The following is a 27,574-nucleotide window of genomic DNA, read 5'->3' as shown; positions in this document are numbered from 1 at the left end:
GGGCTGTTTGGAGAAGGGGGATGGCAACTGAGGGAAGAATCCATTTTCACTAGTAAAGGGATAAACCAAATAAACCTTGCCTTGAAGTACAGCTGAATTGTTTTGAATAATGACTTGTATGGATTTTTTATGTTTTTACATTGCCACCATTTCAGTTTATAGCTCCTCTTCCCTCCCAACATATATACAATGAGCCCTGCCTTGTAACAAAGAAAAATGGGTAAATAAAACTACTGTCAGCAACTTTTTGACAGTAGTCTACATCATTCCAAACCCACAGTTCCTTATCTTCTCAGAGAAAGAAGAGAAATATATTTATTTTCTCCTTGGGAAGGGGAGGAGCCCATACTGATCGTTAAATTTTTTGTGTTTGGCTTTATTTTAGTGTAGTTTCAATTTACGTTGTTTATCATTTTTATATATATTGCTTTTTGGGCAGCTAGGTGGCACAGTGGGTAGGGTGCCAGGCGTGGAGTTAGGAAGATTCGTCTTCCTGAGTTCAAATCTGACCCCAGACACTTACTAGCTGTGTGACCCTGGGCAAGTCATTTTAACCCTACTTGCCTCAGTTTCTTCCTGAACTGTAAAATGAGCTAGAGAAGAAAATGGCAAACCACTTCAGTATCTTTGCCAAGAAAACCCCAAATGGAGTCAGGAAGAAGAATAGGACACAACTGGACCACAGCAATTTATTATTCTCCTGTTTCTACTTATTTCATACTCTGCATTTCTTCATTATCTAGTGTTTTTTCTCTAAATTTCTCATATTTATTGTTTTTTATGCTACAATAATATATTATATGTTCATGCACCACAGTTTGTTCAACTGTTTCCTCAGCTAAATGGGTCCAGTTTTTGAAACCACAAAAAGTGTTGCTATGATTGTTTTTGTGTATGTGAGAGCTGTTTGTCTCCCTCTCCACCCCCCAGGACTATACTCTTAAGCATTGGGATCTCTGAATCAGAGATTATGAACAATTTAGGAGAATTTTTCTCCTACATTTTATTCCACATTGTTTTCCAGAATGGTTGGACCAGTTTGCAGGTCCATCAGCAGTGCTGTCTTCCTCATAGATCCTCCAGCATTGACTATTTTCATCTTTTGTTATGATGATTTGCTGAGTATGAGATGAAACTGCAGAATAGTTTTCTTTGCATTTCTGTTATTAATAGTGATTTGGAACATGTTTTTGTATGCTTGTTCACAGTTTGTAATTCTTTTGAAAACTTGATATTGACTGCTTAACTATTGGGTAACAGCTCTTTAGATAATTTGTGATTATGATGATAATAGCAGCTAGCATTTACATGGTGTTTTAAGTTTTGCAAAGCATCTTACAGACATCTCGTTTTTATGAACTATTGAATACAATGAATTTTCCCATTGATAACTTCCCTTCTTATGCATGATCATTGTTTTATGATTCAGAACCATTTGGTATCTGTGATTGATTGGTGTTAAAACAGGCTTTTGCATCATCAGGTAATTTAGAACTAATGAATACATGCTGTTGATTTCCAAATGTAACCCATCCCAGTCTCATCCCTACCCAATTCATGCCCAAGCTCATTCTCCATCTGGTACGCCTATCCTACAAACATTGGCAAACTTATTTCATTGGCCATCGGGCGTTATCTAGGCAATATTTTAATCCACTATTTTTTTCCAATTGTGGATTTTTAGACCAGCCTCACATTGCTGTGAGTTTATTTGAAGTTTTGTGTAGTGTTACAGGGGATGATGCAAAAAGTACAGTCATCTGATTAGAAGCATTTGGATAGGCTTGTAATTGATAAGGAATCCTTCATTCAGACTTAATGTAAAGTATATTTTTCATGATGTCTTGTTTGCTGTGAGTCTTATGTGATTTTGATATGTGCCTCCCAGATGCACATCTGAGGAGACTTCAAGTCTCCATTGTTTTGTTTTGTTTTGTTTTTTGAGTCATATTCTTTTAAATCACTGAATAATAGCCAGGCATGATGATGCACATCTATAATCCTTGCTACTGGGGTAGGTTGATGGATCCCCTTGATTTCGGGAGTGCTGAGCTGCAGTGTGGCTGAAGCTAATGGAGTGTGCTAAGTGCAGCACCAATGTGGTCAGCCTTTGGGAGTGGAAGACCACCAGGCTGCCTAAGGAGGAGCAAAGTGGCGCAGGTCGTAGACGGAGCAGAGTGAAGCTTCCATAACAGTCGGTTTTGGATCAGGCTTGTTTAGTGGCTGCTGTATGTTCTCCGTCTTGGACTGGTTGAGGAGACCCATTCTCCAAAGAAGAAAATCAGTGAAAAATAAATAGTGGTGTATTGTGTTCTCTGTATCTTTGAGTCAATAGAGTTGACTGTAAAGTTGTGGTCTTTTGTAGAAAATTGTCTAAGAAAATAACGCTTAAATGGTTTTTGTTGAGGTTACTGTTGATGTGAGCATGGACTGTTGTGACCATTTGAATAAATGGAGTGCTAGTTGCTGCTGTTTTCTCAATTCCCTCCTTTCCTTTCTCCCCTACCCATTTTTGCTTTTTGTTTTTTGGGAGCAGGGTAAGAGCAAAATCCGTAACTTTTTCAGTTTTTAGGAATCTTCACCTCTTTTGATTATCTGCTAATTGATCCTTGAGTGCTTCAGGAATTGTTTCCTGTAGCATGGATTTTTTCTGTGTCTAATTGGCCATTTCTAATGGCTCCCAACTTGTGGTTTAAGTACAATTGTCACTTCTTCACAAAGCCTGAATTGAATATGATGATTTCATATCTTTTTCATGGGAATGATATACTACCATAAAAAATCCTCACAATTCTGCTATTTTACTTGTGTTTGATTCCATCTGGTTTTATCTGCAAATTCATTCAGGATGAACTGGCTTAATCTGGATCTCACAACATCTTTGTTGGATTGTTTTCTTAACAACTTTTCATTGTTTTGAGGTAATACTGCTTGTAGTTTTCCAACATTTTTCTGTAGTTTTACAGTTGAGTTTGTATTCAACTTGTATTGCCCTTGGCTGCCATTTGAGGTAGTATATACCTGCCAATGAGGTAGTATTTGCTGGTTGAAATACTTTATGGGCTTTTTTTCCCCACTTTTTTGTTGTGATGACTGTTGTACAGGAGTTGAAATTTTAAGAAATGTGATTAATGAACTTCTGTGAAGATGGAGGAGTAAAAGATCCATGGAGAACCTTCTCAGTATCCCAAATGAGCCAAAAATTGTGTCAATAAATGCCTGAAAGAGTGAAAAACACTATCATTTTTCAAGAGAAAAATTTTTGGGGGAAAAAATTCAAGGCTTAATAAACATGAGAAAAGGTTCTGATACAATCACAATGAATATAAGAGTAGAGACATAAACACCAGACAAATAGAATGTATAAAATACAAAACAGAAGCATTAATCTTTTTAGGACACAATGGATATTGGAACAGTGGATGTAGTAAAGGAATTTAAGGAAGAAATGAATTTAAGAAAAATGCCATGGAGGAGCTGAAATAAAATGAAAAGAAACTGAATGAGAACTTTCCTGAGATTTCTGAAACAACAGCTTAGAAGTATCTGAAGAAAAAGGTAACATGTTTAAAATAGAATTATTTCCCTGGAGGACAAAATTGAAGAAACCAAGAAAGGGAAACATGCTCAAAAAATTTCACAACTGGACAAAGATTTAGAACAGTTGGATAAATTGTATCTGGAAGCCAGAACAAGGCAAAAGAATATCAGAATTCTCAGTTTCTGGAAGCTGAAGAAAACAAGATGACGTTCTGGGAAACTATATAGGGAAATCTGAGAATATATTGAAAATGAGGGACAGATTATAAGTTAATGGAACAGTTAATCCTAAGGTAATCTTGCCTAGATACATCATTGTTAGACTTCACGACTGCCCTGATAAAGAGATGATTTTGCAAGTCACTGAGAAAAGCATCTCATACCAGAAAACATCAGTTTGAATTATATAACATTTCTAGCAAAACAAGAAAAAGGACAGAATCTGAAATAGTTTAGTTCTAAAAAATTAAAGCTATAAAATTTCATCCCAAATCCAGTTTAGTTTTCCATTTGTGCCTAAGTTTCTAATAGAATCTTTTTGAAGACAAAAAAGGTGGTCATTTTGAGTCTACGGGGATTTCAAGGATTTGTGGAGGAGAGAGCCAGTCTTAAGGCAGCTTTGCAACAAGAAGGCAGATCATCGTCAAGGTATGAAAACCAAAGTGAGTTTTACAGTTTAACTCAATGTAATCACTCTAGGGAGATCGTTTTAGGGGTGAGGGAGAAGGGAGGAGGGAAGAAGAGAAATTGAGTATAAGCATCAAAGGTGAAGAAAATGGAGAACAAACAACAAAGAATAGGAAGAGAGGAGAAAGGGTAAGCACTCTTAATACTGATCTCAAAGGGGAGGAAGAGGGAACTGGAATTTTTAGAAAACTAATAGAACTTAAAGAGAGCCTGTTTGTTGAGTGCGATTGTTGTGTGTTAAGGTTGGAATCGGATTAAAATGAAATAAGGGCAATTTTATCCCTTTTACCTAAATGCTAATAAAATATAATTAAGGACAGACCAGAATTGAGATGAGAGATTGGGCTAGAAATGGTGATATCCAATTTCTTAAGTCTACTTTATGTGTTCTGGATTTGTAGGAGCTACTGTAATTGTATGCAGTGTCTATACCTTTATCCTTTTTGGATGCTTACTTCAGCCTCTGCTCTATCTGGTCAGCTGATTCCACAGACAGCTGATTTGATGTGATTTGTTTCCTGTCTGTTGAAAAATGGCAAATTTAAATTTTTAATGTTTCTTGCCCTGTTTAGTGCCTTTCCGGCTCTTCTAAACGACTGTACTTAAGATTTGTATGAGAATTTTTAGGAGTCTACTTTCACTTTGGCTTTTAATTTTTTGATCATAAGCCATATTTGCCAGTGTAGTTTTCACTTTCTACCCGTGTTCACTTGTGTATTGAAGTTGTTGAATTTCAAAGTATATATTGATTTATCTTGAAGAACGTTGTCAAGTTCTTCAGTAGAATTTCTCTACTACTCTCTGTAGTAGATATTGCGACATAAGCTAGTTATCTTCATGGTGGTATATTTGCTTATGTTGATTTTGAGAATCTTTTGAAATAATTTGAGTATACAATGAAACCAAACACAGCCAGCTTTTTTATTCATAAGCTGCTCATCCATGTAGTTGTGACCTCTTTTATGTATTCTATTCATATTTAATAGTTAGAATGTCAAAGTGGATGTTTTCAGTTTCTCCCACTGATGTCAATTTGTTGGGCATTAGACATAAAGCATAATTTTTTTCTTCCCAGATTGAGAGTCTGCCCTTTATGTCCTATGCCAAAAAAAGTCACATAGGCAGCATACTTCATTAGGAATAGGAAATGCCTACCAGCTTGCAAATAGATAGTGAATTGAATGCATGTCGTTTTGAATCTTTCCCTTTTAAAATGCTTTATAAATTCTAAAAGCTGAGTTGCAAAAGAATATTTGAGAAATAATACTCAGCTCAGTTATAAAACTGCAGAGATTAAGAAGGTATACACAGAGTTCTTCAGTGAACCATTGTTATCTTTCTAAAATCTCTGAATAAAAAGATATAAGGATGTTCTTTCCTTCTGGTTCTTTGTTACTAACTAAAAGCACTGTTGTCAATATTTTTGTATATATGAGACATTTGGAAACTGTTGATTCCTTTTAGTATGATTGACATATGTAGCACCCACCTTGTAGCTGAGATACAGCATTTCAGATAGCGTAGAAAATAATATATGGTTTTAAATTGACATCTAAGAATCACCTTACGATTCTGGCAATAATTGAAGTACAGTAATCCAGTTTCTAGCTTAACACATTTATGTATTATTTAAATGTTTTTCTTCCATTCCTTGGTAAGGTAGGTATCTAATTAGGCTGATCTATTAAGGTGGATGTTAGCTGGGGAGAATCAGCAAACTCATCCTACCTTGAGTTTGGTTACTCCTTTTTTCCTTTCACATGCGATCAGCTGTAAGTCCAATATGCAGGCCAGTCTCCTGAGAAGCACTTCTTTAACATTTCTTAATTCCTGCCTTTTCTTAAAGAACTTAGGGAATAATAGCAAATGTTTTGCTGCCCATCTTCACCTTTACCCTCCAGTAAAATAATGAGATTAGAGCATAGCAGCATTCTTTCCTTGTTCTGCATTTAAACCTTCATTTCTACTTCCAAAATTTGTAGTGTAGAAAAGGGGCTAGGATTAAATTGCCTAAAATATTTTATTCTCTTAACTAAGGGCTAAAATTCTCTCAATATGCAAGAAGTTTAAAAAGATTATTTCCTCAAACTCTCTTTATATGGCTACACACTCAAAATTTGTAACCTGGCTGGAATCGTTTTTGTCAGGGAAAAATTAGAAGTGAATTCTAACTCATCTGTATAACAGACAAATCATAGTGATTCAAAAGGGCAGGGGAGGGGAGAAGAGAAAAGAAGGAAAGGCTTTCTTTGAGGGAGGGTTGGTAAATTCATCGGTTGGAATTCTCCCCCAAGCTAGGGAAATGTGACATCAGTCATGCTGGCTACTGAACTGGCTGTCCTCACCTGCTGCACTTAGGACTGGAGCTGTACAAACTTGGTACTATTTTCATAAGTGCCAGTGCTATATTATTGAATTGTATAGCTGCTGGTGCCATAATCAGACTGTGTTACAAATGAAGAATGTGGACTTCTAATAGCATATGGCCATGTAATTATAATCAAGCTTCTAGAGTGTCTCCAGCCACATCTGGATGATTGATTAAAGAAGTGGTATGCTGAAAACAATTACCCATTCCACCTCTGCCTTCTCTGGGATATGGCAGCATCCGCTAGGGACTGGCTGATCATCTCATTAAAGTATTTTCTTTAAGTGTGATCCTTGCATTTTCTGTGCAAAGATTCAAAATCCGTGGAAGCTGTGGTGGTTAATGAGTGTCATATAGTTTCCATTGATTTCTTCAAGAAGATGTTACTTGCATTTTTCATAGTTGATAGAATTGAGAAGCAAGAAGGGACCTTAGAAATATTTTAGTAGACCTCATAATCCAGATGAGGAGACTGAAACCTAAGCAGTTAAGTGATTGGCCTACAGTCACTCGGTTGTTAATGACTGACCTAAGATTCAAACTCAGTTTTTCTGACTTCCAATGCTTTACACTCAGCTATGTGACTAGATCTCATTCCACAGTAAGGGTCTTTGTCACACCTGCCTTGGTTAACAAATTTAATAGCTCTTTGGCTCAGAGTCCAAAAACTCATCTTTAAGCTGTACCTTGTATAAGGCACATAATACTGATGAACATTAGTTTCTCCTGATTTCTGAAATGTTCAGAGATAGCTGGGAAAGGCAGTTGTCTCAAAATTGAGAACCTTTAGCAGGATATTTTATAAATAGTCTCAAATTTAGACTATTTTACATAGCCAGTTATTTGTATTTTCTGGGCAAGCCCTCTGGTAAGTGCTAGAATTATGTAAATTGGACCATTCTTTTACCTCTCCAAATTCAACCTGTAATCCTATTTATTAAACTGTATAAAGTTTATGTTTCTAAGTCAACAGATTAAAGACCCAAGTGTGCACAAGTCATGTGCTAGTTCTGTGGGGGAGGCCTTAAGAAAGTATAGAGGACAGTCTTTGTCCTCAAATACATAATCTTTTGGGAAAATTAGATAGTACATCTGTAATTCAGTAATTCAAAGGAGACAAATAATTTTCAGATGTGTGATTGGGAAGGTTTTCCAGGAATATGGAACTTGAGCTGACCCTCAAGGACTGTGGAGGAGTGGGATGTGGTTGGGGAGGAGAAGAAGGAAACATTTCAAATAGGAGGAAAGGTTAAAGCAAAGGCTTGGAGGTAGGGACAGTCTGCCTGGAGAGGATGGTTCATTTTGAGGTTATCAAGTGTAAGAAGAGCTTTAAATATTAGCGTTTTTGAAGGCCTGGAATGTCAGGATAAGGAGTCTAGGTTTTGTCCAATTTTGTGTAAGGAAATGACAAAGTGTTTTTGGAAGAATTAGTTTGATGTGCTGATTGGATTTTAAGGTGGGGGTGGGATTGGACAAGTAAGGGAGAGCAGTTAGGAAATTGTGGATCGTGTTTTTTTTGCTTGTTAAAACTCCTTTTCTTTTGTTTAGGATATTGATACTGGTGTATTAAGTGAAAATTCAGATGATTCAGTTTCAGACCAATTCAGTGTTGAGTTTGAAGTTGAGTCTATTGATTCAGAAGATTATAGCCACAATGAAGAAGGACAAGAACTCACAGATGAAGATGATGAGGTGGGTTTTTTTTTTTAACATACCTGCTTAAGAAATAAGTGAAGTGTTTTCCTTGTTTTTAGTGCATTCTGTACAGCAAATTGAAATGTTAATCCCGATTTTTGAATGTATTGGTTCATTTAAAATTCCAGAAATTTCTTTATCTTTGTCCTCATCACCCTTCATGCATGAAAGAAAAGTCTGTTTACCTTGTAATTCTGAGAGGTAGCTAACACAAGCAGTATCATTCTCATTTTGTAGATAGAAGTTTAGAAAGGTGAAGTTACTTGCCCTTGGCAAGTTGCGGAGCCTGTCTGGGCTCTGCTCAGCTCCAGTGCTGTGCTTCTGTTTGCTTGTGGGTCAGCTCTTCATTTTCGAAACTCCACTTCTAGTAAATCTAGGGAACTTGTTTAGATAAAATGAAGTAATAGATTGGTATTAATGGAGTTGTTGGGCCTTGTTTTAGATATCCCAGGTAACCTTATATCAGGCAGAGGATAGTGACACTGACTCGTTTGATGAAGATCCTGAAATATCCTTAGCTGTAAGTATAAAATTCTGATTTCCTGCGATACAAAAGCAAATGACAGTGAGATGTGAATTTAGAGTTAGGGTTAGAAAAGTATATCCACTTTGTAAGAAGTAAAAAAATTTGTGGAATTTACTTTATTTTTAACATTACAATATACATTAATGACTTAAGGCAGTCATCTGTTGCTACATATATGTTGTTTATTGGAATGTGATTAATATTTTTTTGTTAAATGCTCACATTTATGCCACACACTTAGGATTTCCTGTTCATTAATTAACTGATGTTGAGAAAGATTTTGTTAAAACTGTTGTTTTAGCTTCTTATTTGGTTAATCTTGCTAGTTATTCTTTCCTTCTAAGAATAGATTAGTAGTAAAGTGTATTTTCGTATGCTAAAGAAGAGAAAAGATTATAAAATCAGGTATACACCATAGGGATATCTGTGTTTACCTGACTTTAAATACTCTCTTTGTATGTAGAATAAGAAAAAAGGTTAAAAAAGGTGGCCTGGGTGCTACATTTTGAGGACAGAGGATGGCAGGGGGATGACACAGCACTCAGTATCCTTGTGCCAAACAACTTCTAAGGAAGATTGTCCCCCCATGGTGAACTTAGGGAAGGATGTGGTGCAAGGCCTGGATGAGTTGTGACGTGCATTTCTGTTAGAGGGAATGTCCAAATCATTGAGATCAAAGGTATTTGAGAATTGTAAGAACACCATAATACTGTGTGACTTGAAAAGAAAACTTTAAATTTCATTGTAATGTTGGAAGACAAAAACTAGAAAATTAAAATGACTTCATAATATTGATATAGTTGAGGTCAAGTTGAGTAAGCTGTTTCATATAACATACTGTATATAAAAATTTTGAAGTACATAGTAGATCTAGCAATAGTTTTATCTCATCCTAACAGAAACAGTAACATATACCGTTATGATTTTAAAAGAACTTAGTGAAAACTATTTTCTAACATTCTTTTATGACTTCCATTTTAATATTATAAGATAGCATTGTAGACACTGGGCATGCTTGGTTTTGTGAGATGATGTGCTTTAAAGTCCATTGGTGTCAGACTAAATATAGGGGCCACCGATTTCTACATCAAGATCCCTGTGGGCTACTTATTGACTTAGGTTACCTCTGTTTTATTGTAGTTATTTATTTTGTAACATTTCCCAGGCACATTTTATTCTGGTTCCAGGGAGTGCTTGGAAGTGTTGTGGTTCATCAGTGAACTCTGTGTTTGATGCCTCTGCTCTGGTCTTTAAGCCTGACTGGTCAAGAATTTTGCTTTCACCCATCAGTTATAACTGCATTTGACATTGTTTGCATCATTCTGCCCTTATCTCCAGCTTCTCTTCAGACTGAGCCTTATTGGTTTGTTAGTGACTCAGGGTTCAGGTTTTTTTTTTTCTTTTAATTTACATTGTTGTAGTTGTATGTATGGTTCTACTTATCTGTTTGTATCATTTTATGCAGTTGTTCCTGTTATTCTCATAGTTACTATTTCTTATTGTGTAACACTATACTATTACATTCATGTACTGCAATTTAGTCATTGTCCGTTTGATGGACACTCTGCTTTACCATAATAAAAAGTGCTGAATAATGAGTCTATATACTGATCACCCTGCTTTTCTACCTGTACCTCATACTGTTTCCCTTCATGGACTCAATGCTCCAGCTAAACTGGATTATTTGGTATCTCTTGAATGTGTCTTGTACCTCATTGCCTTTGTTCAAGCCATTTTCTCTACCTAGCATGTCTATCTAGCTAAGTGACTCAGTGAATAGAGGGTTTACTAGAGTCAGGAGGAACTGAGTTCAAATCCATTCTCAAACACTTATTAGGTTTGTGTCCCTGGGTAAATCACCTAATCTTTGCTTGCCTCAGTCTTCCCCTACTATAAAATAGGGATAACAAATAGCACCTACCTTGCAGAGTTGTTGTGAAGATCAAATGAGAGAATATTTGTAAAGTGCTTAGCACAGCCCCTGGCGTATTGTAGGTGCTGTATAAATGCTTATTCTCTTCCCTTCCCTTCCTCCTCACTTTTGACTTTCTACCTATCCTTTCCAATTCAGTTTAGAATGCTCATCATTCATAAAGATTTTTCTAATTTCCCCTCAATGACTTTCTCCCCTCAAATTTTACATAGCACTTGGTTATGAAATCTTTCCTTAATACACAAGTGTTTTATGTACTTTTTTGCATTCTAGTAGTATGTATGTCTTATGCCTCTACTAGAATAGCTCTGTGAGGGCTATGTTTTCTCTAAACTTCATACCTTCCTCAGGATCTTGCACAATGCTGTGTTCACTGTTAATACTTCACTTCTTAAATATTGTCTGTTGTGGAGGCCTTGGAATGGTGGGCTGAGGAGTCTGGACTTTTATGTTGTAGGTAGTGAAAACCATTGGATGCTTTTGAATAGGGAAATGACATGGGAAACACTGGCTCTAATGTGCAGGATGGATTGGTGGAAAGCTCGTTTAAATCATTTCATTACTCTAGATAATAAAGATCCTGAATGGCAATAAGAATGGGAAGAATTTTTGGATGTTGTATTTCAGAGGAAGTATGAGGAGACTATAATGACTGAATTTGGGGGTAGAAGGAAATGGGGGGAATCAGAGGTGATTCCACTCCTTTGAGAGTTTGGTATTATTAGCAGAAACAAAAGAGTCAGGAGGGAAGGTTGCTTTTTGTTTCTCTCTTGCTTCTCTCTTTGACCCCATCTCAACAAACACCAAACCTGCAGACAAAGCCTTTTACTGAAACTTGTTTTCTGTATTGTTTCTCATAAGATGGTAGTGAGGGACCTTCACTAAAATCCTAGCTTAATGTCTTGTTATATAATTCAGGTAATCCTGAATTTTCAAGTTATTCCAGTGAGACTCAGACTTTTTAGCAAATTTAGTAAATTCCTACCAAGGTGAGAAGTCTAGGCCAAGTGAAGCACTATTAGTCTGTTCTCTCAAGATCAACCCAAGATCTCTCAAGATCAGAGAAGTTTATCACCAGAAGTGATAAGTCGGAAACCCTGTGCTAAGGTGCAGCATATGTACGTCAATACAGTGAGAATATGCTCACATGAGTGAAATCATAGATCTTCGAGGCATAAGAAACAAGTAAAAGTTAGGCTTAGTGTTAAGAAGAGAGACTGCCGAATTACTATGGCTTCTTTCTCTAGTTTAGCTCTCTAGAGCTAAGCAGTTGACAAACTTAAAGATAACAGACTGTTTAGTAACCTCTGTACCCATTCCAAAATATTTTCTCTTCCAAACGTATGCTTACTAAATATTTTCATTTCACTTTGTCCCTGAAATGACTACCAGGGATTCGTTTGAATTTGCAAGCCTTTTGAAAAAAAATGGAGCTATCACTCCTGGGAGGTTTGCTGAGGCTCAGAATTAATTTCTTTTAATTTAGGTTTTCTTCCTAACACAGCTTGATATTTGAAAGAAGAATTTTGTTTAGAGTGAAAGGATTATAGGTAATTTGGGGACATGAAGAACATTGGCGGGCACATATGAGTTGAGGATAATATAAGGAAATGCTAAGGGGGAATCACATTAGGATACATAGAGGGAGAAATGAGAGAAAGTACAATGGTAATGAAGATGTCAAAGACAGGTTTCATCTAGGGTTAACCTTCTCCACAGGGCAAGAGAACTAGAGGGGGATCCATTAGATGATTTTCATTCATAATTCCAGCCATCCTCTCAGCCTTTTCCACCTCTCCATTGTTCAGTGTTCTCAATATCTAGTATTATTAATTAGGCTGTATTATAAAGTAGACTTTTCTGAGTTTGGCCTGGGAACCTAACTTCTGTTTCTAGCAATATTTCTATGAAGACATTCATTTTCACTTTCAAAAAAACCTGATTTGTAAAATAACAAAAATCATTTGTAAGGTGGGAACTGGCTACAAATGTAAGTTGGCTAGTTTCCTATAAATTGCATTAATCTCTATTTTACAAAAAGGGGGAGGGGGGGCAATAGTTAAAACAGATTCTTCTGAATACTACCCAATCAAAATAGACATGGTAGCAGATGGTTCCTGACAGATACGGATAAGGATGGATTCCTATTGAAAAAAGGTCTACAACTAAGAGAAATAGAATGCCTCACGTCAGAATCTCCAAAAGGTGAAAAGACCACTTACCCACAATTTCAGGTTTCAGGAGAAGTTGCTAAGAGTTAAAGATGGGGTAGAATTTGAAATGTTTTACAAAATAAGCTACCAAATCTTTTTATTGCAAAACCTGATTTTTAACAAACAAGCTGAATAAATTGGCATGACTAGCATTGTTATTTCTGGTTATTTAAGAACTATTGAAACTAGTTCTACTTCTTTTTTCATTGCAGGACTATTGGAAGTGTACTTCCTGTGATAAAATGAACCCTCCACTTCCACCACATTGCCATAGATGCTGGGCTTTGCGAGAGAATTGGCTTTCTGAGGGGAAAGGTGACGTGTCAGATAAAGGCAGACTAGAACGCCCCACACAAGGGGAGGAAGAGGGCTTTGATGTTCCAGATTGTAAGAAAGATAAAATGAATGACTCTCAAGATTCATGTGTTGAGGAAAGTGATGAAAAAATAGTACAGACGTCAGACTCCCAAGAAAGTGAGGATTATTCTCAGCCATCGACATCTAAAAGTATCATCTGTAGTAGTCAGGAAGATGCTGGAGAATTTGAGAGAGAAGAACTGCAAGACAAAGAAGCAAGTGTGGAATCCATTCTTCCCCCTAGTACAGTAGAGCCCTGTGTCATCTGTCAGAGCCGACCTAAAAATGGATGCATTGTTCATGGAAGGACAGGACATCTTATGGCATGTTTTACATGTGCTAAGAAGCTGAAAAAGAGAAATAAGCCTTGTCCAGTGTGTAGGCAGCCAATTCAGATGATTGTGTTAACTTATTTTCTCTAAATGTGATGTACTAAAAATGGAACCATGTATGAACCTTGTGTATGAAACTCTTAAAGAATGTTCACACGACTTGTGAACTTTATTTAAAATTTTATTTTTGTACGTTTTTTTTCTGGGATGACTTCTAATCCATATTAGTTAAATCTCATGCAATTTACTTTCTGGAAGAATTTTTTTATTCTCTTCCTTTGGGAAAAAACATTTTAATTACTATTTTTTCCATTTTTGCATTTTTATTAGTTTTCATTTGTATTATTTATAGAGGCAGCCAGGTATAGTGGATAGAGTGCAGGTCAGATACTACATGGGACACTTACAGCTCGTTTGACCCCGGATGAATCATTGAACCTCTTTGTGCTTTAGTTGGTTCCCAAAACTTATGTGCCAAGTCAGATCATTTGAGAGTAAGTCATAAACACTCATACTGGGTTATATTGAAACTATAGATCCTTTACTGTTTGCATCTGTTAAGAATCACTAGTTATTTTGAAGATTGACTTTCTTTTTGTTAAGTAATTTCCTTATCTAGTTTGGGAGTGTGAAATTTTTTGAAAAAATTGTGTAAATAGTAAATTTAATAAATATTATTTAAGTTGAATACTGTTGGTGAAATGTGATGATGATTCATGAAAATGATTGTTTTTGAGTTGCAAATAAGTTCAGGTTTCTGATTCTTTGAAGTTTTATCTGTCCTTACTTCCAAGAATCTTAGGAAAAATCTCCTAGGAAAAACCTGATAGTTTTCATTTGTTATTTAGAGATCTTTTTATATTGCATAGACAAATACAAAAGAAAGGGTGGCTTTATCTTTTTTAGAGCCCATCATAGTTCTTTTATAAATTTTTAAAATTTATTTGTAGTTTACAACATTCAGTTCCACAAGCTTTTGAGTTTTAAATTTTCCCCTCTCCCCCAAGATGGCATGCAATCTGTTATAAGTTATATATACATTCATATTAAACATTTTCACATTAGTCATGTGGTAAAGAAGAATTAGAATGAATGGAATGAGCCACAAGAAAGAAGAAACAAAACAGAGAACAAATACTATGCATTCAGACTCTAATTCCATCTCTGGATGTGGATAGCATTATATCCTGTTGAATATACTTATATTTTATGACTCAACTTAGAAAACAAGCTTAGGGGGTCAATCTGCCTAAGACTTGGGTCATTTTTTTCTTTCATATCTATTTCTTATTTACTTTTAGTGAATTTTTTCTAAACTTCTATGTCCTTTCCCCCTACACCCCCTTCTGAACATATCCTAGAAAATATACTCTTGTGGTACAATTCATATGGCAGACAGAAAGTAAAGGAGGAAGGGAAATGGATGCCCAAAGTAGACATACAGTTACGACTGAAATGACAGAAGAAGGAAGCGGGTAATTAAGAACTTGAGCATATACAACATGTACAAATCCAGGAAGCCTAACAGACCCAGGGGATTAAGGTTTGGGGGCTCAGCACTGGTAACCAGAGATCAATCAAGGTTTAGAATTTAGCAAAGGAGAAAGACATGGGATGATGGGCAAAAACCCTAGAACCTAAGTGAAGATGGAAATGATACTTTCTCTAAAACAAACCAAAAAAAGGATGATGTAAAATGATGGCTTTTTGTTGAGGATTAGGGCAAGAACTTGGCAAAAACCAAAACCAAAAGCCCAAACGCTTTCTTTCCTCCCTGCACTTTACTTGACGTTATAGCAGAAAAACATTTGCCAATTTCTGATCTTTCTTCTGGACGTTCTAAATAGAAGCAGATGATACCAACATTTAACAAAGTCAAAGAGCTTTACAAAGCCCACATGAGTGAAGACTGAGTGACAGCTGGGGCGCTGAACTGTACATGATCCCAGTTTATATATTGCTCTTTTGTTCATTGTATTTGACCAGCAGCTGTGGGAAATACTGGCAAAGGACTTTCCGGAAGCAGGCCAGGTAGAGCCCCATGATACTAGCTTGGATGCATTTGGCAGGCTTTCTAGGGGGGAGGGGGGGGATGCTGGAGTCACTGTTGGTCTCTTCCTACCTTGGAAAAGAAACGGACAAAAGGTCATCAAGCAGGTGTCCAGTTACCCCTCTGGAATGTTTTGGTCTTCAAAGACCTCATTTTGCCACTTACCACTTATAACCTCAAGGAAGTCATTTGAACTCTTAGCATCAGCTTTCCCAGATGTGAAATGGGGCCAAGAAGAGTTGTACTGGGAAACTAAAGTGAAATATGGAAATTTATGAAGTTCAAATTATGAAGTATCACATATGCAGGTGGGCTTTTATTAATTTTTTTCTATAATGGGTAATAAGTAACCTAGGATAGGTCACCATTAACTTACACGGTGGGATGTGAGATGTGAATTCATGGAGGACAAGGACAATGTCACCTTTTATCTTTGCAGCCCCAGTGCCTCCTAGAGCGTCTTATATGCCAGATTCTTGTAATAAATATTTGTTGAATGAGCGTCATCCCTTTCACTAACACAGGGTGTTCTTGTCTTGAGGCCAGTTTCCAAGTGACTTGATATTTGAACTTGGGGCCCACTGGAAATCAACACTTTTTGTCCTCTCTTTTACCCCAACTGGCTGACATAGCACCTTCCCAAATATGGAAGGATTCCTCTCTAGCAGAGAAAATTCTTCACTTCTAGTTATGCCTCCTAGGAAAAACCATAATGTAGCCAGGAAATTGGTAAGTTCGCATTCTTATCCCACAGGTTTTGCTAGAAGTCATACTTGGCGTTAGCAAAGAATTCATTTGAAAATCTTACGGACCTAGATGAACCTGTTTCATGAAGCTGATTAGTGAGTCTCGCTTCTTATTCCAAAAGTCTGGGAGATTTTCTTCTGGTGGATATTTGCAGCATGACACCTCCAACGTAATTTCAAAACACTGGGCCCAGATGTAGTTGTAATCTTGCATCCCACCTAAACAAAAGCACCAGACAAACAGAAATGGGTGAATTAGGCAGCTGCAGATGCTTGTGTTACAGGAAAAGAAGAGGCATATCGCTCACAGTGATAAGAGCCTGCATTTGATGGCAGAGAATGTGGGTTAAATTCTGTTTTTTTCTGCTGAAGACCTAGGAGATCCCTGGCAAGTCCCTTGACCTCTCTAAAATGAGAGGGCTGCATTAGACTGTCTCAGAAGTTCTTACCAATTAGTATTGTTTTCTTTGGTTTTCAAAGATGACCAGCGACCTCACAAATGATGTCTTGACTTGCCCTTCAATTGTATTTAAGAGAGGCAGAGTTGCATAAAGCCTCATTCTGTCTTCCTGAGTCATCAAAGTCCAGTCACAAGACAAAAGTCAAGATGACTGGTGATGATCTGGGGTGCAGTGGATGACCATGGCATCTTTGATGTCTGACCAAGCTCTAAGCACTCCACAGAGCCTGCCTCACCTCCTTCATGACTGCTGGAACAAATTGTTCTCATCTGCCCATTCCGATGGAGGAAGTCTTCACATGTTTGGTTTAGACATCCCCCTAATTCACTGATGAGGCCTGTTGGTTACCCTTATGGTTTAACTTGGGGAGTGACCACCTGCACATGCTCCAGCTTCTTGGAGCCACAGGTGAGAGTTGGGTGACAGGTGGATACCAAAGGTGGATGAGTAGCCCTGACAAGGGCTCAGCAAGCCCTCACACCAGAAGTACTAGCCTTCCCTGAACACCCCATTCACTCCATCAATTAGTGTACAGACACAAGACCTGACAAAGCAATTATCTAGGGGCAACTGGAAATGCTCCACTATGGCTCTTATACCAGGCTGCTGAAACATGTCCAAGATTGTCCCCATGTTACAAAATTTCCATTACAAGAGGATTCCTCCCTTAACAAAATGACTCATTGCTGGATCCTCTTAAGAGAGAGCTTCCTCAAGTGCACATCTCTTTAAGGCCAAAAAAAAAAAAAAAAAAGAGAGGGCACACCTGCACTTTTGTAATGAAGGCTCAACTTCCTGGGCCATTTCTGGGTCAATCATCACCAGAGTAACCTTCTGATAGAAAAGCAAGGCACAAATTTTGCTGTTACTGATGCAGACTGAACTGGGGGTCCCCACTACTCCAGATGTTGAGGGTGTTCACTCTGACACTCTTTTGCCTCTCATTCCAGCACGTATTTTTAAGACGATTATAAATGTAAAGTACAATGTTTTATCTGATTTTAACTTAGAATCCTAGAAGAGTTGAAAAGTATGTACACATCAGGTATCTTCTATGGTTCAGGGGTTATTATCCTCTAAGGGTTATGTGGGTAGATGCCAGAAGGTCCATGAATTTGGATGGGGAAAAAAATTCTAACCTCATTTCAATAGAACTGGTTTCCTTTGTAATCCAATGTATTAAAAACATGCTTTTGTAGGCTTCATCAGATTGCCAAAGGGGTTCATGATGCAAAAAGATTTAAGAACCTCCCCTGGACTAGTCTATATTCCATCTGTAGAATGAATGACTTCTAACGATCTCCCTGACAAGGTTTGTGCTGGAATGGTTCTAGCTCTGATTTATAGACAGTTCTGTTTATGTTGACTGAGATCTGCCTTCCTGTAATTTCCACCGAGTACTTCTGTGGCCAGGCAGGACAAATGTAATCCCTCCTCACATTCTAGCCCTTCAGACATTTGAATAGAGCACACTTCCTGCCAAACTCCCCATTCATCAGCACTGAAGACACACAAGTCTATCGAGACTCACACATGGGAATGAGTCCCAGAATTACTGTTGTGTGTCACTATGTTTCCAACTAATCCCACGCAATACGGGTTTGTTCTCATACGCAAGAGACAGACAGTAAAGCTTGCCTTTGAGCCAGAGAATATTTCTCTTCTAAGTGTAAGGAGAAAACTTTGTATCAACAGTGGGGAGGAAGGTGACAGAAGCCTGGAAACAGAGGGAGCAAAGGAGGTGAAACCCATAGAAAGATGTGCTTAAGACACCTATTTATTTGGCTGCATTATCAATCCTACTGTCTGCTTGTTTTACATTCTTTCATGTGGCTGGCCCAGAGCCATCCTGCTGTAAAAAGTACCAACTTGTGTGTCTGCTCTCCGTCCTTCCCACAGCTGAACAACTGAATGGGGAGGGAGTTAGGAAAAGGGACTAGTGAGTATTCTGGCCCATCAGCACCTGGAATTCAAAAGAAGCAGTATCTAGGCTGCTATTTGTACAATCACGCCTCTAGGGGAGGGGACTCTTCCCATAGGGTCCTGACCCACTGTGGCCACGGAATGTTGCATTTTCTCATTTCTGCCTGGGTTCTTGATGACAGGGAACATTATTATTATCTATGTCAAACACAAACTCATCTACACTCTGTTAGCAAGGGATTGCCAGTAGTCTGCAAGGACTGGGGGGTCTTTGGATAACTGCTTATAGAGAGAAGAACATATAACCTTTGGATTAAAGAGACAAGAAAAGAACCCAGTAGAACCAGAGAAAAACTAACCTTTGAGTGGGTACCACAAGTATCCATTTGTTATACCATCGGGGAAATTTATACTATTTTCACAAAAGTTTCCTGTTTTCATTTCAGGATTCTTTGAAGAGTAGGTATATGCAAGATACTCGAACACATCATTGTCTGGGGTTAGGCTAAAGCCCCGTTTTGTCCCAGTCTCTGTAAATGGAAGACAGACAGATACATAGCAGTAAATTCCAACTTAAGCTGAGGAAAGCTATAGCACAGCTCTGACAAATCCCCGAGGGGGCAATGTGATCATACCATGCACAGTGAAGTGAATGGGTGTGCTATCTTCAGACAAGGCAACAAAAAACAAGATAAACCTATGACCAAACCAGGAACAGGGCTGGGTTCACTAAGCATCTTGCTGTCCTGTTTATTCACTGTGAATAAGCTCTGGGAGCAGCTAAGCGTTTCCCAGGCAGGGGAAGGAAAAGCTAAATGAAATTTCCAAAGCATGGAGAATACTCTCTGCCTCCATCTCACTCCAGGGAACTCACTGGCTCTATGTTGAGTCAGAAAATTTTGAGCAAGTGGGAAAATGAAGTGAATATTTGGCCTTTTATTATGTTGGGTTTTAACTGCTTTGTCACCCAATCAAGGCCAGAGTTTGACAAAAGCTTTGAATTCAGGGCCTGATCCAAAGCCAGAAGAGTTTTTCTGCTTTGAAGGGGAAAAAAAGTGATTTTGTTTTTAAATTTTGTTTTATTTTATTTTTTTTCAAACAACATGTTGTCTAGGACTAGTAGTTTCGAACTTAAATTTCCTGTTTCAAGTTTTACGGTATTACAATGACCTGAATCTTTGTTTCTCCTTAACAAAAACTAGTCAACTGGAAGGCTGTATAACATTTCTTCAAGAGGCTACTAGCAGCCCTGCTGGGTCTTTGAGACCCATTGTTTAGGGCATTAGGGTGACAGGGAAATTTATAGAAGGGTCTTAAAGGTTTCTCTGGAACAATCCAAGGACAGCTGGGGATATATGTATGGAGTAAGGTATACTAGGTGGGTGGGAATCCCTTTCCTCTTTTATCTCCTGCTCTTTGGCAGCAGAATGTAAGTGGGAGGGGGTATTATGGTGGCTGCCAGAGGAGCTGCCCCCTCGTAGCTGGTGGAGCTGCGCATGTGTAGCCAGAGGAGCTGCGCATGTGTAGCCAGAGGAGCTGCGCATGTGTAGCCAGAGGATATGATATTTGCAAATATCTCTCAGGTAACTGCAAAACTTGTAATGATGTCATTGCTGCAAATAAGATACCAGGACGTTTACCCTTTGCATGTATCACTGCAAAGTTTTCTCTTTAGGTTATGTGACAAAATATTTTTGTTTGAATATTTATAGCTTACATTTCAAGAAACCTTAAATATTGAGATCATGAACTGTTAATCTCAACAAGTCTGAAGGTCCTATTATGCATGAAGAGAGTGAAGGGAAACAAGGCTTTTAATGTAATATCTTACTAGTGCTCAATGTATGCCTTGAAATACCTTCCACTGTATCTACCATAATGGCCAAAGGAAAAACTGAGAATGCCATATTCCCAAATACCTCCCACCTAACTGCAAACCTTTTATTGAGCTCGTTGCTCAGATAAGATGTCAGGAGTTTTACCCTTTACATGTATTACTTCAGAGTATTCTCTTTAGGTTGTTTGCCAAAAATGATTTTATTTGGATTCCTATAGCCTACAATAGACGAAATAACATATATTGATATTCCCTTCAAGAAATAGTCAGAATATTGAAAATCATATTATCCAGGAAGAGAGTGAAGGGAAACAATCCGGTTTTGTGTAATATCTCCCTAGTGTTCAATATAGTTTTGAGTTACCTTCCACTATATCCACCATATTGGTCAATGGATTAATTGAGAATGTGATATTTGCAAATATCTCTCAGATGACTGCAAACCTTGTATTGAGGTCATTGATGCAGATAAGATATCTGGAGGTTTACCCTTTACATTTATTACTTGAGAGTTTTCTCTTTGTATTTGCTAAAAATCTGTTTATTTGGTTTCCCATGGCCTGCAAGTGGACAAATACTATATATTGACATAACCTTCAGTACATATGCACAAGATTAAAGCTCATATTATCGATGAAGAGAGTGAAGTGAAACAATGCTGTTAATGTAATATCTTCCTAGTGTTCAATATATGTATTGAGTTACCTTCCGCTATATCTACCGTATGGGTCAATGGAGCAGTTGAGAATGTGATATTTGCAAATACCTCCCAGGTGCTTACCTTGTATTGAGCTCACTGATGCAGATAAGATATCTGGAGATTGACTCTTTACATGAATTACTAAATTTTCTCTTTTAGTTATTTCCCAGAATGTGTGTATTTGTATTCCTATGGGCTCCAAATGAAGAATTCTCAATATTGAGATAACCTCCAGGAAATATGTACAACATTGAAGGTCCTATTATAAATGAAGAGAGTGAAGGGAAAAAAGGCTGCTAATGTAATATTTTGCAAGTGTTCAATATGTGTCTTGAGATACCTTCCACTATATCTACCTTAATGGCCAAAGGAGCAATTGAAAATGTGATATTCCCAAATATCTACTACGTAACTGTAAACCTTCTATTGAGCTCATTGCTTTAGATATGATGTCAGGAGGTTTAAACTTTACATGTATTACTTCAGAATATTTTCTTTATGTTGTTTGGCAAAATGTTTTTATTTGGATTCCTATAGCCTACAATTGAAGAAATCTGATCTATTGAGATAACCTTCAGGAAATATGTACAAGACTGAAGGTCGTGTTATCCTTGAAGAGAGTGAAGGGATACAATGCTGTTAATGTAATATCTTCCTAGTGTTCAATATATGTCTTGAGATAACTTCCACTATCTCAGCCATATTGGAAAAAGGAAAAATTGAGAATATGATATTCCCAAATATCTCCTACATAACTGCCAACCTTGTATTGAGCTCATTGCTGAAGGTAAGATGTCAGGAGGTTTACCCTTGACAAGTATTACTTCATAGTATTCTCTTCAGGTTGTTTGCCAAAATGTTTTTATTTCGATTTGTATAGCCTACAATTGAAGAAATCTGACATATTGAGATAATCTTCAAGAAATACGTACAAGATTGAAGTTCATATTATCCATGAAGAGAATGAAGGGAAGCAATGCTGTTAATGTAATATCTTCCTAGTGTTCGATATATGTATAGAGTTACCTTCCACTATATCTGCCATATTGGCTAATGGAGCAGTGGAGTATGTGATATTTGCAAATATCTCCCAGGTTACTGCAAACCTTGTATTGAACTCATTGCTGCAGATAAGATATGAGGAGATTTACCCTTTACATGAATTACTTCATAGTTTTCTCTTAAAGTTACTTGCCAAAATGTGTGTATTTGGATTCCTATAGGCTCCAAATGAAGAACTCCTAAATATTGAGAATCCCTCCAAGAAATATGGACAAGAATGAAGCTCATATCAGCCACGAAGTGAGTGAATTTAAACAATGCTGTTAATATAATATCTTCCTTGTGTTCAACATATTTCCTGAGATTCCTTCTATGAAAGCTACCATATTGGCCAATGGAACAATTGAGAATGAGATATTAGCAAAACTTTCACAGATAACTGCAAACCTCGTATGGAGGTCATTGCTGCAGATAAGCTATGTGGAGGTTTACCATTTACCTGTATTACCTCACAGGTTTCTCTTTAGGTTATTTGCCAAAAGGTGTTCATGTTGACTCTTACGGTCTACAAATGAAGAAATCCTAAATATTGAGATAACATCCAGGAAATATGTACAAGATTGAAGGTCCTATTATCCATGAAGAGAGTGAAGGGAAACAAGGATGTTAATATAATATCGTCCTAGTTTTCAATGTATGTCTTGAAACACCTTCCCCTATATCTATCATAAAGGCCAAAGTAGCAAATGAGTATGAGATATTCCCAAATATCTCCTACCTAACTGCAATCCTTGTATTGAGCTCATTGCTGCAGATAAGATATCAGGACGTTTACCCTTTGCATGTATTTCTATACCCCTTTACCTGTATTTCTTATTTCTTAGTGGCAAGAACAGTACTCAACAGAACTTTGAGTTCCAACTTCTTTACCTCCCTCCCTCCTCACCCCTTCCCTTTGGAAGGCAAGCAATTCAATATAGGCCAAATCTGTGTTTGAAGAACTATTTTCTTCAGTGACCTTTTGGACCTCCTTTTCCATTTGGCTAATTCTGCTTTTGAAAGCATTCTTCTCCTCATTGGCTTTTTGAACCTCTTTTGCCAATTGAGTTAGGCTAGTTTTCAAGGTGTTAATTTCTTCAACATTTTTTTGGGTCTCCTTTAGCAGGGAGCTGATCTGCTTTTCATGCTTTGACTTCATCTCTCTCATTTCTCTTCCCAGTTTTTCCTCCACCTCTCTAACTTGATTTTCAAAATTCTTTTTGAGCTCTTCCATGGCCTGAGCCCATTGGGTGGGCTGGGACACAGAAGCCTTGATTTCTGTGTCTTTGCCTGATGGTAAGCATTGTTCTTCCTCATCAGAAAGGAAGGGAGGAAATGCCTGTTCTCCAAGAAAGTAGCCTTCAATAGTCTTATTTCTTTTCCCTTTTCTGGGCATTTTCCCAGCCAGTGACTTGACCTCTGAATATTCTCCTCACACCCACCATGCCTCCTGATCCTCCCAGCCAGCGTTTGGGGACTGAGATTCAAATGCTGCTTCCCGCCTCAGGGCTTTTGGCAGTGGCAGGGCTGCTATTCAGTGTGAGATTAAGTTCAGGTGGTCAGGTTGGGGCAGGGCCGCCTCTCAGGCTCAGTTCCCTCAGGGGGTTTATGCACAGACCTTCCACAATGGATCCAGGCTCTCGCCCGCTTGGGGAGCCCCTGTCTGCAGCCACCTCTCAGCTTCTACCTCCCGGGGGGGCCTGAATCATGGAGGCACCCCACTCCCCTCTCGACCCGCCAAAGAGACTCTCTCACCGACCCCCGTCACCTGTGGGCGGAGGGACTTGTGCAGCCGCTGGAGATCCCGTCCCTGAAGCCTGCTAGGATCTTTTCCTCTCGGTGCCACGGCCGCTGCAGGGCTGCCCTCTGCTCCCAGTCCCGGCGCCCAGTCCGCAGCGCGAAGGACCCCCCGCGAGAGGTTTGCAGGTCTCTCCGGAACAGAAATCTCCCTCGCTCCAATATTCCGTGGCCTCTGGGTGCAGAATTCACCGTGAGTTGCTCCCCTGTAGCCGATCTGTGGGTTGTGGGTTCGGAGCTATGTGTATGTGCGTCTTTCTACTCCGCCATCTTGGCTCCACTCCCCTCCTTATAACTTTTTAAAATAGGTTTGTTTCAATTGTATGCCATATCTTTTTTTAAGTCATCATTAGTCCTTCTTTTAGCTTTATACTAATCTGACTTTTGTTCTAGTAAATTGATTATCAGACTATTTACAAATAGTTGATTCTGTAATATTTACACATTAGTGTCTTTTCTTATATTAAAATATAAAATTTTTTTGGAATGCCATTTGATGCTTTCCACATTCAGTGCCTATCAACCCAGTCCTGAAGAAAAAAAAAAGTTGCTTATGACATAAAATCACGAAGCATCTGTGCAGTCTAACAATCTTTGGCTCCTCACATTTTTGTTCATGATCCATGCTTTTTAATATGTTTCTCAACATCTTCAGTACTCTTACACTCTGATATTATAATGATTTAATTTGCAAGTTATTAACAAGTTCTTTGGATCATTTCTTCATGTCTTCATACTATGGAAACAATGCTGATGCATTAAATTCAATTTTTTTGAAGATCCATATTATAAAATGCTATGGCCCCTTACAGCGCCCCTTACAATAATCACTACAATAAGAGACGACCAAATGTCTCATGAAATTATTTGTCTTGTGGCTTTGAGGCACATAATTCCATCAGTGCCACCAACTCCAATGTTGGCCTATTGTCAGCATACCCATAGACCATCTTTCCACTTAGATATAATTTCCTTCTTTCTTCTGGTTTCCTTAATAATAAGAATGTCAATATTGATATAGTCAACTCCTCCAATGGTATGCCCCTTCATTAGTCATTAGACAAAGAGCAGTTTCAACAGCTAAGTTAAAGTTTATAGTTGGACTAAAAACTGTGAGATTCTTAGCTCCCTCCATCTATCATCTCTGCCATCATTTTCTCATCACAGCAGAAATTTAAGGGGGCCACAGATAGAGCTGAAGGCACTTCTCTATTAATTTTTATTTTCATAAATTGCCATAAGTCATCAGTAGATGGGCATTTGCTGATGAAGGACCTCTCCATATGTTTTTACACTGATCAAGGGAAAGCAGTCTACTTCATGAAAAAATTGTGAAGAAAAAAGAATCTAGATATCTATTCTCTACCTCTGACAAGCCCCCCACCCCCAAGAAATCCTCATAATATGATTTTCAATACACCTTTGACTGACTACAGGAAATTCAGCCATATTATAGTGTTCAATTTTATGAATGAGACTGCTAACCAATAGAAGATGAAAGATGAAAAAAGAACTGATTATTGAACACAAATTATAAGTAAAGACAAGAGAGACAAATGTACATCAAAAAATGCATCCGTCTCCCCAATAATGGGGCATCTAAGAGACAAATAAGCAGAGGTTGGTTCAGATAGATTAATGAAACGTTTTCTAAAGAGGATGTGTGTGTCTTCATTCTTTGTTGCCAAAGAAGACCATGCCATCAGAGAAATAATGACATGACTGGTACTTGACTGTTTTGAGTGAGGGAGGGCTGTGCAGGTCACCAGCCTCACTTTTCCTCCAGAGCCATCTGAATCCAGTGACCAGATGTTGGCAGGATGACTGGAAATGACTCAGGATGAGGCAATTGGGGTTAAGTGACTTGCCCAAGGTCACACAGCTAGTGAGTGTCAAGTGTCTGAGGTGAGATGTGAACTCAGGTCCTCCTGACTCCTGCACTAGTGCTCTATCCACTGCACGACCTAGCTGCCCCTCTAAAGAGGATAACCAAACACAAAAATATCACCACAATTTAATGTTTATCCAAATGCTATTCCCACTTCTTTCAAGGATATTTCTACAAATAATCCATTGATCTCTTTCTTTTCTGACCAGTTGCATTTATATGTACCACATATTTTGTAGTTGTCTCCCAATTACATTAAGTTTAATTGATCTATTTGTGTAAGTCTTACTAGGCTAATGAGTTTATAAGTTCTTTGAGGGTTGGGAAAATGACATACATTTAGATATCTCATAATACCTTTCAGAATGTTGGGCAACATTAAGAGTTCAACAATTAAAGCATTAGAGAATTCAATTAAACATAACAATATAGAAACATAGAAAATTATGCAAGGGAGGACACCTCAGAAAGAAGCATCAAGGTGTTTTCCGTTGGTTGGTTGGTTTTTTTTTAAGAAATAATTGAAAAAGAAACTTCCTTTACTTTCATATGAAGTATGATTGTATGATTTGGTGAGATCTAAATTTTTAGAACTTTTTCTTCCACAATATGGATTTAGTTTCTAAATAAAAAGGTAAAAGTCCCATAGTTAAGTTCCTTTGTGATCATGAAAAACTAATAACCAGAAAAGCAGTATATTCAATTCAAAAATAAATATGAAGTAAATCAGCAAATTTAATAGCAAGTGTGTGTGTGTGTGTGTGTGTGTGTGTGTGTGTGTGTGTGTGTGTGTGATAGGGGTAGCACAGTATAGTGGAAGGGGTCCTAGATTTAGGGACAGAGGAACTGATTTCAAATAGTGACTAACTTGGAACTATCCTTTTTTATTTGTATGACTTTAGATATGTGCTGCACTCTTTCTAGGTTCAGTCTTATCATGAAAGGTTTGGATTCAATGGCTTCTAAGGATCCTTTCCACTGTCTGATCCAGGTTTAATTAAACATATTTTGAGGTTATCGTATTGATCAATATTTCCCATAAAAATAAGACAAATTTAGTAGATTTTTTAGTAAATATGTCCTTCTCTCTACCAAACCCACCCATCACCAAAAAGGGAAAAAGATCATAAGTACTTATTACCTGTTAGTTCGGTAGGCCAATTCTAAAGGCATGTTAACTAGCTTATTAACTAAAAACAATTTGCTTAACAGATATAATATAGTATCTGACCCATGTTTCGAATCACTTTCTAGCTTTCCTAAACCTTCTGGTTGACTGGGGAGGGCAGCCATGTATTTATTTGACAAGTCTAGCACTTTTCTGGAAAATAAGTTGATGACTGAACACCCTTCGTTCATTCCTGGACTGCAAAAGTTCCAACCAGGCAACATCAAAGAGAAGTGATCTTCATTTGAAGCTAATCCTAAAGAAGCTGGACATTGAAGCCTTAAAATATTTAGATGCTGAGGGGGCAGAGCC

General features: G+C 37.8%; 2 protein-coding genes and 1 long non-coding RNA gene across 3 annotated transcripts in view; 1 reads left to right on the top strand and 2 right to left on the bottom strand.

Annotated features, from left to right (window-relative positions):
• LOC140516682 (E3 ubiquitin-protein ligase Mdm2-like) overlaps positions 1-14,339 on the top strand; it is a 29,327-nt gene extending 14,988 nt beyond the window's left edge. The window contains exons 9-11 of the mRNA XM_072627669.1: positions 8,144-8,287; positions 8,733-8,810; positions 13,175-14,339. Of these exons, the coding sequence (XP_072483770.1) occupies positions 8,144-8,287; positions 8,733-8,810; positions 13,175-13,741 (789 nt within the window). The 3' untranslated portion in view covers positions 13,742-14,339. The remainder of the gene's footprint in view (positions 1-8,143; positions 8,288-8,732; positions 8,811-13,174) is intronic.
• A 163-nt stretch (positions 14,340-14,502) lies between these two features.
• On the bottom strand, positions 14,503-23,327 carry LOC140516606 (uncharacterized). The gene is made up of 3 exons (XR_011971400.1): positions 21,450-23,327; positions 19,191-19,361; positions 14,503-16,666 (listed from the first exon to the last, which is right to left on the bottom strand). It is a non-coding gene; the product is annotated as an uncharacterized lncRNA (long non-coding RNA).
• Positions 23,328-24,279: 952 nt separating this feature from the next.
• Positions 24,280-27,574, bottom strand: part of LOC140516681 (WD repeat-containing protein 72-like) — a 96,606-nt gene continuing 93,311 nt past the window's right edge. The window contains 1 exon segment of the mRNA XM_072627668.1: positions 24,280-27,563. Coding sequence (XP_072483769.1) covers positions 27,232-27,563 — 332 coding nt within the window. The 3' untranslated portion in view covers positions 24,280-27,231.

This window comes from Notamacropus eugenii, chromosome Y, assembly GCF_028372415.1.
Source record: "Notamacropus eugenii isolate mMacEug1 chromosome Y, mMacEug1.pri_v2, whole genome shotgun sequence".
NCBI lineage: Eukaryota > Metazoa > Chordata > Mammalia > Diprotodontia > Macropodidae > Notamacropus > Notamacropus eugenii.
This window is presented reverse-complemented; position numbering and strand designations above follow the sequence as displayed.